This window comes from Cuculus canorus, chromosome 1 (assembly GCF_017976375.1).
Source record: "Cuculus canorus isolate bCucCan1 chromosome 1, bCucCan1.pri, whole genome shotgun sequence".
In the NCBI taxonomy this organism is placed as follows: domain Eukaryota; kingdom Metazoa; phylum Chordata; class Aves; order Cuculiformes; family Cuculidae; genus Cuculus; species Cuculus canorus.
Genome location: NC_071401.1, coordinates 49,971,982 through 49,988,239, shown reverse-complemented (window position 1 = coordinate 49,988,239; position 16,258 = coordinate 49,971,982). Strand labels below are relative to the sequence as shown.

The 16,258-nt window shown below is 36.5% G+C and overlaps 1 protein-coding gene across 5 annotated transcripts in view; it reads right to left on the bottom strand.

The window, feature by feature from the left end:
• The window catches only part of NALCN (sodium leak channel, non-selective), a 229,008-nt gene that overhangs the window by 41,590 nt on the left and 171,160 nt on the right, over nucleotides 1-16,258 (bottom strand). For all 5 annotated transcript variants that reach the window (XM_054085381.1, XM_054085371.1, XM_054085388.1 and 2 more), the window contains 3 exons: nucleotides 15,980-16,116; nucleotides 14,170-14,311; nucleotides 127-200 (listed from right to left, as the gene is read on the bottom strand). In XM_054085381.1, the coding sequence (XP_053941356.1) occupies nucleotides 127-200; nucleotides 14,170-14,311; nucleotides 15,980-16,116 (353 nt within the window). The remainder of the gene's footprint in view (nucleotides 1-126; nucleotides 201-14,169; nucleotides 14,312-15,979; nucleotides 16,117-16,258) is intronic.

The following is a 16,258-nucleotide window of genomic DNA, read 5'->3' as shown; positions in this document are numbered from 1 at the left end:
TTGATTATGAAGGCAGTAGTTTACTACAAAAGGATACACTATTATAAATATTATATATACAGTAACATTCATGAAAAAGAAATCAGAAGACAGTCAAAACAATATCAAATCACTGCTGACTCTTACCTTAGAATTTTATTGATTGCTGTCTCTTTTTCCAGAAGGTTCCTTGCTCTGATGCTGAAAACAGATTTACGGAGCTATAAAATTAAGAAAAAGAGAGTGTACTTTTTAATGGCTGTAAAATATAGCCTGTGTATTTGACAGACCAACAAAACACTAAGATTTAGTGTATATAAAATTAAACATACAGTGTTTTCTGTCATAAAGCTTGTTTTCACAGTCTGTGGCAAGGGTGTTATTTTCCAGGAAAAGGGTGGTGGAAAACATCAAAAAGGTCATACAGAGCTAATTCCTTGAGGTACATGTAAAATTCTAGCCTTATCTTGCAGCTCTGAGCCTTTCTATCCCAATCTTTTGTTAGTTCTATGTGAGATAAAGCAGATAGTTTTGTTTAGTAGCACTAGTATTATTATTACTTTTTTATTATTACTTTATTATTTTTAATTTATTATTATTACTTATTTTTACTTTATTATTTTTTACTTTATTATTATATTACTTTATCATTACTTTTTATTATTACTTTTTTATTATTACTTTATTATTATTACTTTTTTTACTATTAATATTACCCTTTATTACAGATTTCTTTTCTTCTCTGGTTGGCCAAGTTACACCTCTGTCTTGATCCCTGCTACTCTTTCTCCACTTCTGATTTTCCCTAGGCTAGATCATATTCTGGAGATGTCTTGACTATACTGAAGAGCCAGCTCACAAATCTTAGATCACAGAATCACAGAACAGTTTGCGTTGGAAGGAACTTTAAAGATCAGCCAGTTCCAATCCCCCTGTCATGGGCAGGGACACATCCCACTAGATCAGGTTACTCAAACCCTCATCCAACCTGACCTTGAACAATTCCACAGCTTCTCAAGGCAACTTGTTTCAGTGCCTCACCACCCTCACAGTAAAAAATTTCTTAATAACTAATCTAAATCTACCCTCTCTCAATGTAAAACCATTACCACTTGTTAAGTGAGATGGAAGTAGGTCTCCTGTTCCTCCTGAAACCAGGGCTGCCTGCTGGTTCTTGCTTTTGCCGTCTTCACTATCCTATTTTTCCCTTTTGCCCCACCCCAATGTAGAGCACAGATTGTGGTGAGCAAAACATACTTGTGTTAGCCTCTGGTCATGTATAGTGTTTTAAGGCTTATTTTTGTGGAAAGGACTTCCTGGACTTTAAATGAAAGGACAGAGATAAATGAAAATATAAGCACTTAATTCCTAAGCAATTAGTAACAAACACGGCAAATGAAGGAACAAATCAGAGCTTGAGAATTTAGCTGATGAATTGAACCTGTGATGAACAGAAAGCCTCTGGCACCTTTTAAGACTTAACTCTGTCAACTGTTTGGAGATCGTTATCGTGAAACAAATGGCTGAGAGAGATACAGCAGCTCCAGCAATATGTGCTTTGGTTTTGATCGACACAAAATGGGATCTTTAAGCACGTTTCTTTAAAACTATTTATTATAAATATTGGATTTGTTTAATTGATCTGTGTCTGGCCTAAGGATGTAAGCAATGCATTTCTAAAACACTACCTCAAATCCAGTGTCACTCCACAAACAATTTTGCTAGAACTTCTCTCAAGACTCAGATTGACTCTGATTCACAGTAAAATGTCTTACTTTGGAGAAAAATAGAAGCCTGGAAAATACCTTAAAACTTGTTAATTATGTTGGCTGTTCTTAGTAACATGGTTATTGCTTTTTAAGGCAGACGTAACAGCAAGCTACAGTCTCTTTTCTAACACTTCCCTTTTCAAGTGTGGCCCCTTTAACCTTTCTGAAGTCCTAACCCATCTCTGTACAGCCTATGGAAGTAAGAACATAGATGATTTGAGAAAACCACTGTTTTGAGATGCTGTAGGTTTCTTAAAAGTGCCTGGAACTTGAAAACTGAAATAAAGTATTGTAATTCCAGGTAAGAGTCAAAAATAGTAACATAATTGTTGAGCATTTGAATATTAAACAAAAAAAATTATTTCATTGCCTGGATATGGTTAATACCAAAAAAACCTGAAAATCACAGTATGGGATACACCATTATATTAAATATTGTGTAGGGGTAAATATTTCATAAATTAAAATATATTTGTGTAGTTTTTAACTCAGTTGCAGTATCTCAGCACACGTTTAGTGGATTTATCAGCATAGTACCTTATTACGGATTTAGATATAACTGAAAATGGTGAAAGCAACGTCAACTCTCTCATATATTTTTTCTTCTAATGTCAGTGATTAATACCTGGAATCCTAGATAATTGAATTTTCTCCTTATTGGGATTGTGTAAAAAAATTCTGAACCATAGCAGTATCTATGCTTTTGTAATGTGTTAGTTAATAATTTTTTTAGGGTTCAACTAGGAACATCAAACTTATGGGAATGAAGAAGGTAGAAAAAGAGCTTTTTTGTTTCATTTTTTTTCCTGTTACAAATAATTGCTTTAGAATAATTGCAATTATATCAAACATCAGAGCAAAAAAAGCGTGCTGCCTACTGATGTGTTGTGCCCATTTATTTCTAATAACAATTTTTTGCTCATTAACATCTTAGAAAGTGAAAAAGATTTCAAACACAGAAAGCATTAATTTCCTTTCGAACATCCAGGCTTTATTCATCTGAAAAAAAGGCTGGGGCACTTAGTTTTTCCTGAAATTTTCTACAGCTTCCTATATGGAATGGACCACTTCCATTAGGTGTTTGAAACAGGAGTCACAACATCTCAGCATTAAGTGTGCAGCCCAAGTAGGGAAATCCACCCAGGCTGTCAATGAGGGAATATGCCCTGGAAAAGTGGGAGTGAGGAGTTGACTTCTTGACGGACTCTACAAGGAGGCTGGCAGTGGGACCGATGCACTTAGCACTTCTCTACGCCAAGTGTTAAACCATCTACAGCCAGCAAGGAAAAACACCTTAAGAAAAGCTGCTAGCAGGTGTAGACGAAGGGCTACTTGCATCTAGCATTCATCTACCAAGGACTGCTGAATCCTCCCTCTAGGCAGCAAGACTAACAAAAAATGGAGGCAGTGGATGATGTCTTCCATAAAAGCATACTGCTAAACCCCTTGCGTGCCTCCCTAGCAATTATTTGACACTGGTTTTGATGCCTTCAATGAACGTCCTAGTTGTCTGCTGGAAATTTGCAGGGGTGGTGCTGTACCCTAGTATTGGCCACCACACAGCCGGATTTGCAACATCCGGAGCCAGAGAGATGAAGTGAAGCAGTAAGAAGGAGCCCATGTCATAAGCCACTAAAATGGTGGAGAAAAGACTGGGTTCTAGTTTCTCCTGCCAAAGCTGTTCTTGAATTTTATTCAGTGATGCTCAAACAAATAAATGCTTAAGAAGATACAGGAATGGGGAAAGGGACTAGAACATAGGGTGTTGCACCAGGTTATTTGTGCAAAAAGTGCATTTACTTTTCCTGCAGTTTTTTTTCAGAAAGACTTGCTGTAAAACTTATTCCTGAGGCAGCACTTGGGCATTGACCCTGGTCTAAGTGTACCCAATGGATTGAGGCTTAGGTGAAGTTTTGAAGGTTTGTTAACATCTTTTCTGCCGCTGCGTTGTGATGGAATTCAGACTGGAACCAGGTATCCAGTCCTTTAATCCAGGAATACATGAACATGCACAAGATCCTACACGTTGGTGCCTATGGATCTCAGTGGTTCAAAATAGAATTGATAACACAACCCAGACACTTCCAAAGATTAAAGCTTTTGAAGATGATGGTTGTCATATTGCTCTTTAGGCTTTAGGAGTCCTTGCTTCAGCAGAACCCTGGTGAATTTATCTTAAGTTTAAAATATGCAGAAGCAGCAATACAGGATAATATTTTTAAATATGCATGATTCATCAGCTTCTCATATTTAAAGGAGCCAGCAGTCAGTCAAACAGCAGCACGCATATGTCAATATGTGTGTTAAAGAAGATCAAACATTGCTATAGACTTTTAAAATGTGTCTCTATTTCTCTATTGGATAAATAAAACACTGCTTCCCATTTAATTTTCCAAATTTGCATAGCACAACAGGCAAATGCAATGGAACTGTACAAACAGAAAATAGAGGTGATGATCAGTGTTTTGTTTAGTAATGTCTATATGTAACATGCTGCTGTAGAAGGAGGCTGGCAATTAAAACTTCTGATAACTGCTGAGTCCTTGGATGTTGCAGAGGAAATTATTAACCGTGTTAATGTACAAAAGACATTACTTGATCTAATTATGTGGAATTAAATAAGTGTATTATACACTACTGAGGTTATTTTAGTCTATATCTGTTTAGCCTGCTGGGCCTTTTATTACAGATCATGACACACTTCGAGGACACTCACAGTGTATCTTTATTAGCCTTTATTTATTTATTTACTTATTTACTTATTGACTTCTTTATGCAGCCTATAAGTATACCCAGTACAGAAATAACAGTGTTTTATAGCCTTCTCCTATAAAGCATTATTTTTTAGCACGACAAACTGTCCTGGAATCACCTAACAGCATCTGATTACTGTTAAATATATTTTCAGCATAGCATTTTAAAGAAATCCTGCAGGTTACTTTAATCTGTAAGGAACAGCTGTGAAAGGTCAGCAAATTACCAGTATTACTTTCTGGGTGAAAAGGTTTTAGATGGAAAGCTTGTGCTCCTACACAGCCATGAACAAAACTCATGTCTTGGATCTGACATTCCTTTGAGTATATTTACACAGATATGCCAGTAGTAGACACAGAATCAGGAGATCTGCAGATAGTGCTTCTTCCACAAGTGCTGGCACCTTTCACTGCTGCTGTTGGCAGGACAGACTACAGGCAAGCAAAATGACTCAGTCCAGTCAACTTGAACTCAATCTGAATGCTATATCCTATAAAAAAATCATTTGTCCAAAATAACAAACGGCGATTAACCACTGTAAATGTTGTAAAGGAAGATAAACCACAGAATATTGTTGCTCTGCAAGTGCCACCCGCTGCTTTGAAAAGGTACTGCAGACATTTTAAATGTCAATATTTATTTAACAGTATATTTAAAAAATCTGGGCTTTCTATTCTGGAAAAAGAAATTCATTGGCATAAGATTAAAAGCGAAGTAACAAGGTCCTGTAACTTTGCTCAGTGACAGTTAAAGATTGTGGATCAGTTCTACAGCCTAGGTGCATTGGCACAGCACTTCTGACTTTGGGGGATCTGTGCCAATTCATAACAGCTAAGATATGGCTCAGTGGTTTTAAGTTTTGAGAAATGCTATTCGTTGCTGAGGTTTTGATATATTTTCCTAGTGACATGTTTGTGGTGCACAAATCTCAGCAAGGACTTCACAAAGCAATTGTTTCCAACCTGAATTTGACAGAGAATTGTATGCCATCAACAAGTAAAAACTGTGGTGACGTTGCATATTATTTTTGTATTGGACCGCCGCAGAGTTGGCAGAAGTGAAAACTGTTGGTGGGTGTTCAGTCACACGAGGCAAGACAAGGTCATAAGTACGTAATGAGATATAAATGTCTGAGATGTTTGGTTGACAATGGAAAGAAAAAGTGTGTGAGATACACTTTTCTAGGGCAATTTATTGTCTCTTGTGAAAACTAGGAATTTTAGCTTAGTGCTGTTAACAGCAATTGTTTATAGGCAACTGCAGGACCATATCGGAATAGTCTTCTGTACAATGCCAGAAATTCCAAGTAAGGGGAAAAAAATCATCCAAAACTTCTGTTTCAGTTTGGAATTTGTTAGATTTCAATTGATGGTTTATGTAGACTTGCAGAATGAACAGATTGTTATGTATTATATACATATTTAAACATGCAGAGCTTCTAGGGAAAGTATGAAGAATCAGTACAATAAGCAACATATCAGAGTGATTTTTAAGAAACAGCAAGAAAATATTTGGGCAGAATCTGTTTAAAGCTTGAGCATTCCATTAAATATAGGATATTTTTGCCCCACAGGAGTTTGCCATGTAGCTTCTCAAATGCATACATCATTATTTGTCCGACAGCGTTCTGCTTATGCATCTTTGCCTTGATGAGATCAAACTCTATCAAAATGTACGTGACAAAAATATGAAAAGTGATGGAAGGGCAGATTGCAAGTTTTTGGTAGGCACCTAACAAAATGTTCAAAAGAATTTAAGCAGGTTAAGTGACTAAGTCCCACAGAAATCAGTTGGGAATTTCTTAAACTCTTTTGAAAACTTTGCTTAATGCCTACAGAATCATAAAGGATGCAATTACAAGGGACCTCTAGAGATCATCTAATCCATTTCTCTCTCACAAAGCAGAACTAACTATTTTCATTTGAACTTTGAAAATCTGTCCTTTGGTGAGGCTGTCCTATACAAGAAACAGGCTCTCTAAATAGTCAAGAAAGTGGTTTAGGATTAGATTAAGTGCCACCAGGAGTCAAGGACTGTCCCTTTTGATCAGATGTCTAGAATGAGAAGTGGGCATAATCTCCTTAACTCTTGGGATGCATTGACCTGAAATAGCCTTAATTCCTTTTGTAGCCCTTGATTGCTGCCTATCTCTTCAGGAAAGCCATGTCCTTCTAATTAGATGACTACTGGTCTGGAAAATCTACCTGTCCTTTCATAATCAAGAACATTTTTCAGTTAAGTCTGAGAATGTGAACAAGGCTAATATTGGCATACGCATAAAAATCTGACAGGCTTCACGGGGATGATAACCGTCCACCTCAGACACGTAGTGGAGCAGCTCCAGGAAGGGAGGAGAATCCCTCTCTTTTATGTCTTGTACTATGGTTGGGTTTTTCCCTTTGGCATATATGAGTTTTCTACTTTCAGTGGTTTAATGGGTAAGTTTTTCATAGAATCATAGAATGGTCTGGGTTGGAAAGGACCCTTGAATGTTTTCTAATCCAACCCCTCTGAAATAAGCAAGGAAATCTTCAACTAGATCAGGTGGCTCTGAGCCCTATCCAACCTGACCTTGAATATTTCCAGAGATGAAGCATCTACCACCTCTCTGGGCAACCCGTTCCAGTGTTTCATCTCCCTCATCATAAAAAAATCCTTCCTTGTATCTAGCCTGAATGTACCCTCTTTTAGTTTAAAATCTTTACCTCTTGTCTTATCGCTACAGACCCCACCGAAACGTCTGTTCCCATCTTTCTTATAAGCCACCTTGTTGAAATACTAAAAGGCATAGCTGGAGCCTGCTCTTCGCCAACCTCAACAACCACAGCTCTCGCAGCCTATCCTCATAGCAGAGACGTTCTATCACCTCTATGCCTCTCTTTTCACTCCAAACCAATGCACACTCTTTTTTGTTAAAATACAGTAGCACTAAAATTTTTGCCATGTCTGAATTTTGTTTGAAAAAACGGGAAGCGTATGATCAGCTGCTTGTGTTTTAATGCATCTTCAGAATCTTTGTATCAAACCCTTGAAGTCTTTTAGTGCACAACTGATGAAGCAGAAAGCTAATGCCAGAAAGAAGTGCTTAATTATGGCACTTCAAAAAACGGCGAAGTATCCAGTCCCCAGCTTCTTTCACTAGGCGTGTAATTGAAAATTGGTCTTTTTCAGGTAGAATTTTGAACATACTATGTGAAGGCAAGAGTGACAGAGCAATTTAAAATCATCAGAAGTCAGAGATGGACCACAACAAGCACAACTTGTTACTATTGCAGTTCTGTGTTTTCTGCTCTGAAAGGAGACAGTCACAAAAGTTAAACATCACCATCTGAAATGTGTACATGGTGAAATGCTCAATGAGAAAGTGCCTTTTTCTATAAATTGAGTATTTAGACACAGGAACATAGGGACATTGTTACACATCCATTTTATCTGAAAATAAATGAAATATTTAAAAACTGCAAAATAAACAAGATCTCTTGATTAATTTTCAGAAAATCTGAAATACATTATAGAATTTACATACATCAACTTCATTATAACAATCTGATGAGAGCAGACATGGGATAAAAATAATCTTCTTTGAAAATAAAGACTGTAATGAGCAAAAACTGCTGGATGCGTAAGCCATTCTTATTCCAGCAGGTAGATTGTTTTAATGACTTTTCTGAATATTTTAGCTAGATAGATTTTGGCAGTATTGTGTGAATGACATAAATAGGTAAGACTGAAGCATTCATCTGTGTTTAATTAAGAACTGATATAAAGAAACTGACGTTGTAGGAGAGTTCTCCTCAGACACTCAGTAAAAGGAGATCAAGATGAAGTTTGAAGGATTATTGTTGATACTTGTACCCAAAGTTCTGCAAGAATTTCTTCAGAAAAATGCAGCATTTATTGATGTTTAAAATAAATAATACTTTCTACTTGAAATTCATGTGAAATTATACTTTCTTGGATTTTGCTCTATTCAAAATTAATGTGATAAAATTATTCTTTCAAATTACTTAGAGAAAAGAGTAATCAGGAACGCAACAGAATACTGTAGTACTTTTTGTACCAATATTGTACTTTGCACAATAGAATGCCCAAAGTAAAGTTCAGATGAGGCTGATTAACCTAAGTTTATTAAAATAAGAAGAAGAAATTCTAAAAATGATAATTTATGAATAAATATTCTAACCCTTTTTCTTTTCTAAGAAGGAAAAAAATACAAATAAAGTTTATGAGAATGTCTTCATGCCTGATGATTTTCTGAAAGATATCTTGGGACACTGTTGTCTTGAATACTAAAAGCTATGCCTTAGAAAAGCTGAAAAGCTATTTCAGGTTTTACAATTACAAATACTTTCTGCAAGGAAAAGTGTTTTCAGAATCCTCTCAGAATATATATGGTTCTTCTTGCAAGAAACAGAATATTTAACGTAAGAAGCTGAGCACAGATCAGGAAAAGACATGCTGGAACAAATTGCCAGATTAAACAACAACATCTTATCAAGACTAGGTCGCATGTCTCAGCAGCTCGCAAATGGAGTATCTATGATGTTAACCAAACATGCATTAAAAGTTGTGGGCAATCTTGTTCATTCAATTTGTGTGTGAAATTGTAAACGGATAAAATCATAAACTTTCCCTGTGGTGTTGAGAGACAACAATTTCTACATAAATAGGAGGCAGCTGATCTCCAAGGAGCCACTCAGACCCTTCCTGGAGGAGGCTTATAGTAGGGTTGATGTTTGTATTCCATCCCATCTAACTTCAATGGTTATCAGCAGGATCATATCTGGGAATGAAGCCAAATAGCAAAAAAAAAAAAGCAGGTGCAAAGCTCAGCAACCTACCTGCAAGGCAATACAGGTCATTGTGAACACATTACCTTGGTGCTCTATTCTCTACACTGACTGCCCAAAGAACTCAGAGTACAGCGTGAAGTCTGCTGCTTAATATTTATCGCCCTCCATAGTAATGGCTCGGGCTGCCTCTGAGATCAGCTGTCACTTCCTGACCACGGCCTCAGCCTCCTGTCATACAAGTGCATGCATTCTGCTGTAACTAGGGAATCAGCAGGAGAGGCATATGGTGTGGAAGATTGAGCTTTCACAGGAGCTAGACCTTAATGATGGATCTTGCTCCCACAGGAAAAAGGAATGGCTACTGATTTCACTGCTTGCAGAGCTAAAACCAAAACTCATACATGTCAAAGGAATCAGAGAGGGAAAAGGATGATAAAGAGGACAGGAAAATATGTTTGATCCTATCCAATTAATTTTACAAATGCTGAAATAAGAAGGCCGGCTTGCTTATATTCCTTCAATTAAATAGGAGATGATCAAAGTCTGAACTATAAAACACATGGATGTGTTAAATGCTCTTTTGCTTTGCTTTGTGTTTCACTCCTGCTGTGCCATTGCTGGATGCATGAAGATAGGTATCTGTACATATTGAGCCATAGGCATTTTCAAAGTTCATCCCATGAGCCTGTCTGTTTTGAATTTTATCTTAACAGCAATTTGCTATCTTTTGTGGCCAAAGGTGAGTAATTGATTCAGGGCTGTTCTCATAACTTTCTGCAGGGCTTGCTAAAAGTTGTGCGTCTCTTAGGAAAGCACTCTGAGGTGTTTCTGTGCTTCTCTAATCCTACTCTTGAAGTTAAGAAGACAAGGTCAATGCTCTACAGCTAACTCAGCTGTATTTTATTGGCTACTCTATTTGCTTTAAAATTTGCATTTCATTTAGTTTCTTTGTCTCCCAAATTTTCTATAACTATTGCTCAGGCTCTCGTGACAGCCACCACAGTAATATGTCCTTATTTTCTGCAAACTTCATTTCCTTTCATCCACCCACTCAAACAAAAATTATCTGTTTCCATATTTCATCCAATTCCCCTGTACAAGAATTTACTGAAATATTGGGTGGGTAAGGAAATTCCCAGCATACCATGAATAATTTTCATACAAACGTGGAAGAATAAAAGAACAGTTCCTCCTCTGTTTCTACAACACCTCTTTTACCACATCTACAATGTTAATTTTATTGCCCAAATTAATTTTATTTTTTAACCCTTTCTGCAGGTACTTTTCCAATTAATTTTATAATGGCACTGTCTTCTTATACTTGCACTTTTTCTGAGCAGCCTTCCTTCTTTCACCAGAAAGTATCTTCATGGTATTTTCTACTGCAACAGGGGTATCCTCACCAATCCAGACAGTCTTGGTTTCTCTAATTAGACCCAGAGCTCTACAACTTATGGTCTGCAGACTACATCAGGATAGATAGTTTAGCACGCAGCAGAGGAAGTTTGTGCCAAGATCAAGAAAATTTGCTCAGCAGGACCTCAAGCACAGAACAAAGAATGATCATCTTGCATTTCCAGCGGTGTTAAGTTCAGAGAATCACAGTCTTGCACACAAAGCTACAGATAATCATAAATAACTCAGGCAAAGCACCATGCTAAGATGCCTATCAAACATCCGTAACTGAGACAGCCCAGGTATTGCTGGTGTTGGATGTAGAAGAATGAACATGGCACAGTCTGTCTCCAAACACCCACTCAGACCCCACACATTGGGAAAGAACTCTTAGGGGATGTATAAAAAGTAAAGGGCATTTAGGTATCTTAAAGTGATTTTCTATCTGTTAATAGTTAATAAATTTGGAAGAGTTAGAAAAACTTCCGGAGCTCACAGACTTGACTAGAAAGAAAGCAGAATAGCAGAGAAATCTGTTTTACAAAGCCGTCCTTTTGACTTGACATAGATGAAAATAATCTCAAACCAAGTGCTGTCATGGTTATGGTAATATACATGAATAAATAAATTTTCAATTATTTTGGGAAGGTAAAATACCATTAAAAAGAAAGAGCACAGTGAAGATCTACTCCTCTTTTACAACTTCTTTTCAAGGAAATAACACTTGAAAAGACTTACCAAACCCATTATATAAAAGAAAAAAAAATGCTTTACTGATCATCACAAATTGTGGGTCAGATTGATTTTGAACACAAAACCAACTCCACATATATACAGTTTCAGAATCTTAGAGAAAGGAAAAAAAAGAATGTTGCTGAAGTAGAAATAAGGAAATGTATGTATTAAGTACTTCCTATCACTTCAGCAGGTGTGGAATGCAGAAATACTGACATAAGTCCAGGGTGAAATGGAGGAATTAGCTTCAGTTCAGGCACCACAAAGGAAGGACAGAGTCAAATCTGCCAGCAGAATCTCACTTTTTTATTCCATCTTATTTTTTTCATCAGCTATAATGCAAAAAAATGTGAAAGGTCTCTGAGGCCATCACACTGCAACCAGGAGCATCCTACTAGGCACTGGATCAGTAAAATATTTGATCAGGTTTCATTTTTTTTACAGAGAAAATTAAACTATGCATGCATAGTTTGTATTAAGTCCAACCAATCATTTCAAGCTTGTTTTAAGGATAAGATATATTTAAGAAGATTTGTTCATAGAAAAGTGAAGTTGCCTTGGTAACTGTAACTATAGAAAACCAGAGTAATTACTTTTACAAAATCCAACCTAGTGCTTTCTCCCTCTTAACAGAAATGCATAAATACCTTGTTTTAAACTACATTTATCAGAAATATTACTCATCATTGATTCTGCCCTTGAGGCACAAGAATCCAAAAGTACATGCTTAAAGCAGGTTGAATACTGCAAAACCAATTTGCAAACACTTAACTGAAAAATGAAAGTCAGATCATGCATATTTGCTCTTGGAAAGAAGTAAAAATTTGGAAAGAATGCAGCATTCTGTTTTCATATTGCAATATATCATTGAATAAATCTGCCATGTATTCATCTATCTTCAAACACAACAAGGATTCACTTTTATGAGCAGCAGGCTGAAGGACTTAAGATTGCAATTTAATATACTTAAAATGCATTCATGTAAACAGATCTACTGAATCTTTGCACAGCTCTGCATTGCATACTGTGGGCTTATCTGTGTGGCTGGGAGAAGTTTAAGGTCTCTATTCATCTCTTCATTACATGGTAAGAATGTAGTATGATTTCCCTGGTACAGTGTTTGAGGTTCATCGTTAGCGATGTTCATCATAGTTCTGCTTAGCCCTAGGCTTGTCATTTAATAACTTATCCAATTTTTCTCCTGTGCTTGTTAGAGTAGATTATACCCATTTAGGCCTGATTCTGTTCAATGACCTTCCTTGTCGGACAAATATTTTACCACAGACCTCCCTCTCAGGCCTTGGTGTTCAGCTTTGGCTTACTAATGCCATATGATACATCAACAACAATAACAGGCTCTTGCACTGAAACAGGGATGGAAATCAACAGTAGTTTGCAAATTGTCTCTTTTCATCCATTATCAGAAGAGTATTGTTTTCCCCAAGTCTGCTTCCTGCCTGTACATATAGTGTCCTGAGTTATAGCGGCAAATCACACACTGGGAAAGCTACAGTTATACTGTCTAACTACAACGTGTACCCTCTTTCTTCTTACTTGTGATTTGGACAGCCTGATCTAGTGTTCCTGCCCATTGAAGGAGAGTTGGGACTAGATGATCTTTAAGGTCCCTTCCAACTTAAACTATTCTATGATTCTATGATTCTGTAAATTAAAAAGTATTTACAACCCTCTGATGTTAATATTCAAACAGGATTCGAGCACCCTGTTCTGGATAATGAAAGGCCTTTTCTTTTGTCTGTTAAAATGTCACTGATAACTTACACAATATTACAAGTGAGCAAGAAGTGATATTGTATAGGTGCCACCAGAAATCTGGGAAACTAGTACCTTCCATAATGCACATGAAGATTTTTTTCTGCAGTTTTCAGTAGTTTTGCAAAGTGTCAAAAATCACATGGGTTTACTGATGTTGCATCATCGTAATTCCAAACAGCCCTGATATTTTTCAAATCCAACCAACTCTGAGACCAGAGTTTCTGCAGTTTTAGAATGATTTAAGTTGTTTATTTAACAATATAAAAGCTGGACCCTCTTCCAGTGACTTTGGCGACCTCACCTACGAGTCGTACGTTAGGACCTCCCAATTATCCAGGAAGGCTCTCCAAATCATCCCTGCAAAAGGGGCTCCCCAGCAACTGCGGATCTGGATGATCATAATAGGACAACTGGTGATGCATCTTTCTTAATTATTATATTTATTCATTTGTAGTAATGATTAGACACATTGCTTTTAAAGCTGTTAAATTGCTGTTAATCACTACTAAATCACCACTAATCATTTGTTACCTTTCTTGTTTTAATAAGTTAAGTAAAATTTGATCTCACATAGTATTCAAGATTTTGGGCTTTTTATTCTGATTGCACTCTGTGGTTAGCACTGTTAGTAAAACAGGCACTCAAAAATCCAGTGTGATATTCACAAACTTTAATTTTCCACTAGCTTCTTGGTTACTAACAGCAAGACTACTTAAAAAATATCTTAATGGGATGGGTGCATTGAACAAAATATGTATCAGATCTTGAATTTTGAAGTCAAAGGAGAAAGGAAAAGTTAAAGCAAATGAGGATCTGCTGTGATATCTTTTTAAGGCTAAATGAAATATAGCCTTTTATACTGTGTTCAATCATCCCAACTTCTGTTCATTTTAATGTACTTTGGCAAACTGGGTAATCTTAAGTCTTTCCTCACAATGCCCAAGAAAAGACATATACTCTTGATTTACCTTTTGATCAATATATTTATTTTCTTCAATTGCTGATTTTTTAGAGTGGTCACATGAGGAAGAAGAAGCTGAAGGAAGTCTTCGCAATAAACAGCTGGTGTCTTGTTGCTGGCGATCAATAAACTGCTTCATAAAACTTTCCCTTGTTAAAAAATAGAAGATATAGATAGATTAAAAACCCAGGAAGACTTAATATTTGGTTTTCTTTATGACATGCCACAACTCATTAGTGCTAAGATGGATAAAACACAAGAAAAAATTGTACTATGTAAATGTATAGATGAATAGAAACAACCTTTAAAACTGAAATTCATTTATTAGAGTAATCCATAACTGCATTGAGAGGTGAACAGCTTGCGTGGAGATTTGAAGAAAATAATTCCTTTTATTAATAATTCTTTTATTTATATATCTACCAATAGAAATGCTAAATATGTGAAGTGTCTTTTGCAGTTTTCAGCTCTTTTGAGCTCATTAAGCAGTGATTTGTTACTTCAATGTAAATCAAATGCTGATATAATCCAAAGCAAACATACTCTCTCCAAAAAAGTCTTTCTTCAAGATTTCAAACAACATCTGTTCATATAGCTGCTTTGAATGACAGTATTAAGGCGCTTCAGCAATTCTGTGCCTCACATATGCCATGTTTCAAAGTAGAAGCATTTCTGTTTACAACAAATATACCTGTATCCTTCTGTATTTCAAGTTGCTGTATTTTCAGTGTAACTTGACTATGTCTAAACTAATTTTTATCTGGAGAGATAGTTCTACATAGTACAATAACTTCAGATTTAAAGATACGGTTTACTAGTGATAGTACAAAGTCTTTTTCAGTAGTTAGCACGATTGCATGCCAAAAAAGACTAAGACTAGGAGAAAGTCCTCCCTATATAACCAAACAGTATTTTGATACTAGAAGAAAACCATCTATGACTGCTTCTTTGACGACTGCAAGGTTCTTTTTCCTGACTTCTGATCAGCATTGTTCCTTTCACTAAGCTAAGATTATACAAACCAGTCAAATCAATTGCATTACCTTCCTTGTGAGTTTAATAAAAATAAATATAACCTTAGGAGACACAGAACAATGACAGCTATCTTTCACACTATCCTCTCTCCTGGCATGCACTCGGTGGGGATACTGGAACGGGCATGGCCACAGGACCTGTTTGGCTGGTCTGTGCTGTTTCAGCAGTCATTGCAGCCTGTACGTTTTAGAGCACCCTTTGAATTTCTGCAAGATTGTTTTGGGAGGACACCAAGAGTAACTGTACTATAACTGGTTATCTAGTAGCCAACAGAGGGTCCGATCCTTTGTTAAGGTGAGTTTTACAGGAAAGTGGAAAATTACATGAATCCAAAGAGGTGACAAGGTCACCACGGAGTAACTGGTATTGGATGGCCAGTTATCCCCTCTAATGATTTGCTGCCAATTGACTTTATCTTTAAAAAGCTACAAGAGAATTGCTTAGACCGCTAGTTGCTTATGTCAGCCAATAATCTAAAATCCAAATGGGAGTGGAGAAACAATACGCTTTTCAATCATATTGTACTTGTGTCAGTTCTGGACAAGCTACTTGCTTACATGAACACGTTATAAAGGAGCACTAGGATTTATGTTTTTTTCCAAAGGTAAAATATGAAGTAAAAGGAAAATGTCATATCCTTTTGATGCCAATGTTAATTATGGTTCATTTCTGATTTTCTATATGACCTGGCTAAACCATAAGGAAAATAGTTAAAATATTTTGGGTGCTACATCACACCAGACAAGTTTAGACAGCTACTTGTAATGGAAATACCTTAATACCTTATTTTTGGAACTGTGAAATCTGAGGGAAGCTTGGAGATTTTCACCATTTGTGGCCTGTTTGGAAATTTTTCAAAGATGCGTAGACGCAGTGGAAGCTTCTCCTTTGTATCTGCATTTGCTTCACTTTGCTTTAGCTGGAAACAGGGAAATGAAAAAAAAAAAAAACGACAGAAAGGGAAATTTTATTCTGCAATAGCCCAGTGTTGCTTTTTGAAATCCAAATAATAACTGCAAACATTTAAAGAAACAGAAGATGGCAGCAAAGAACTACTGAGG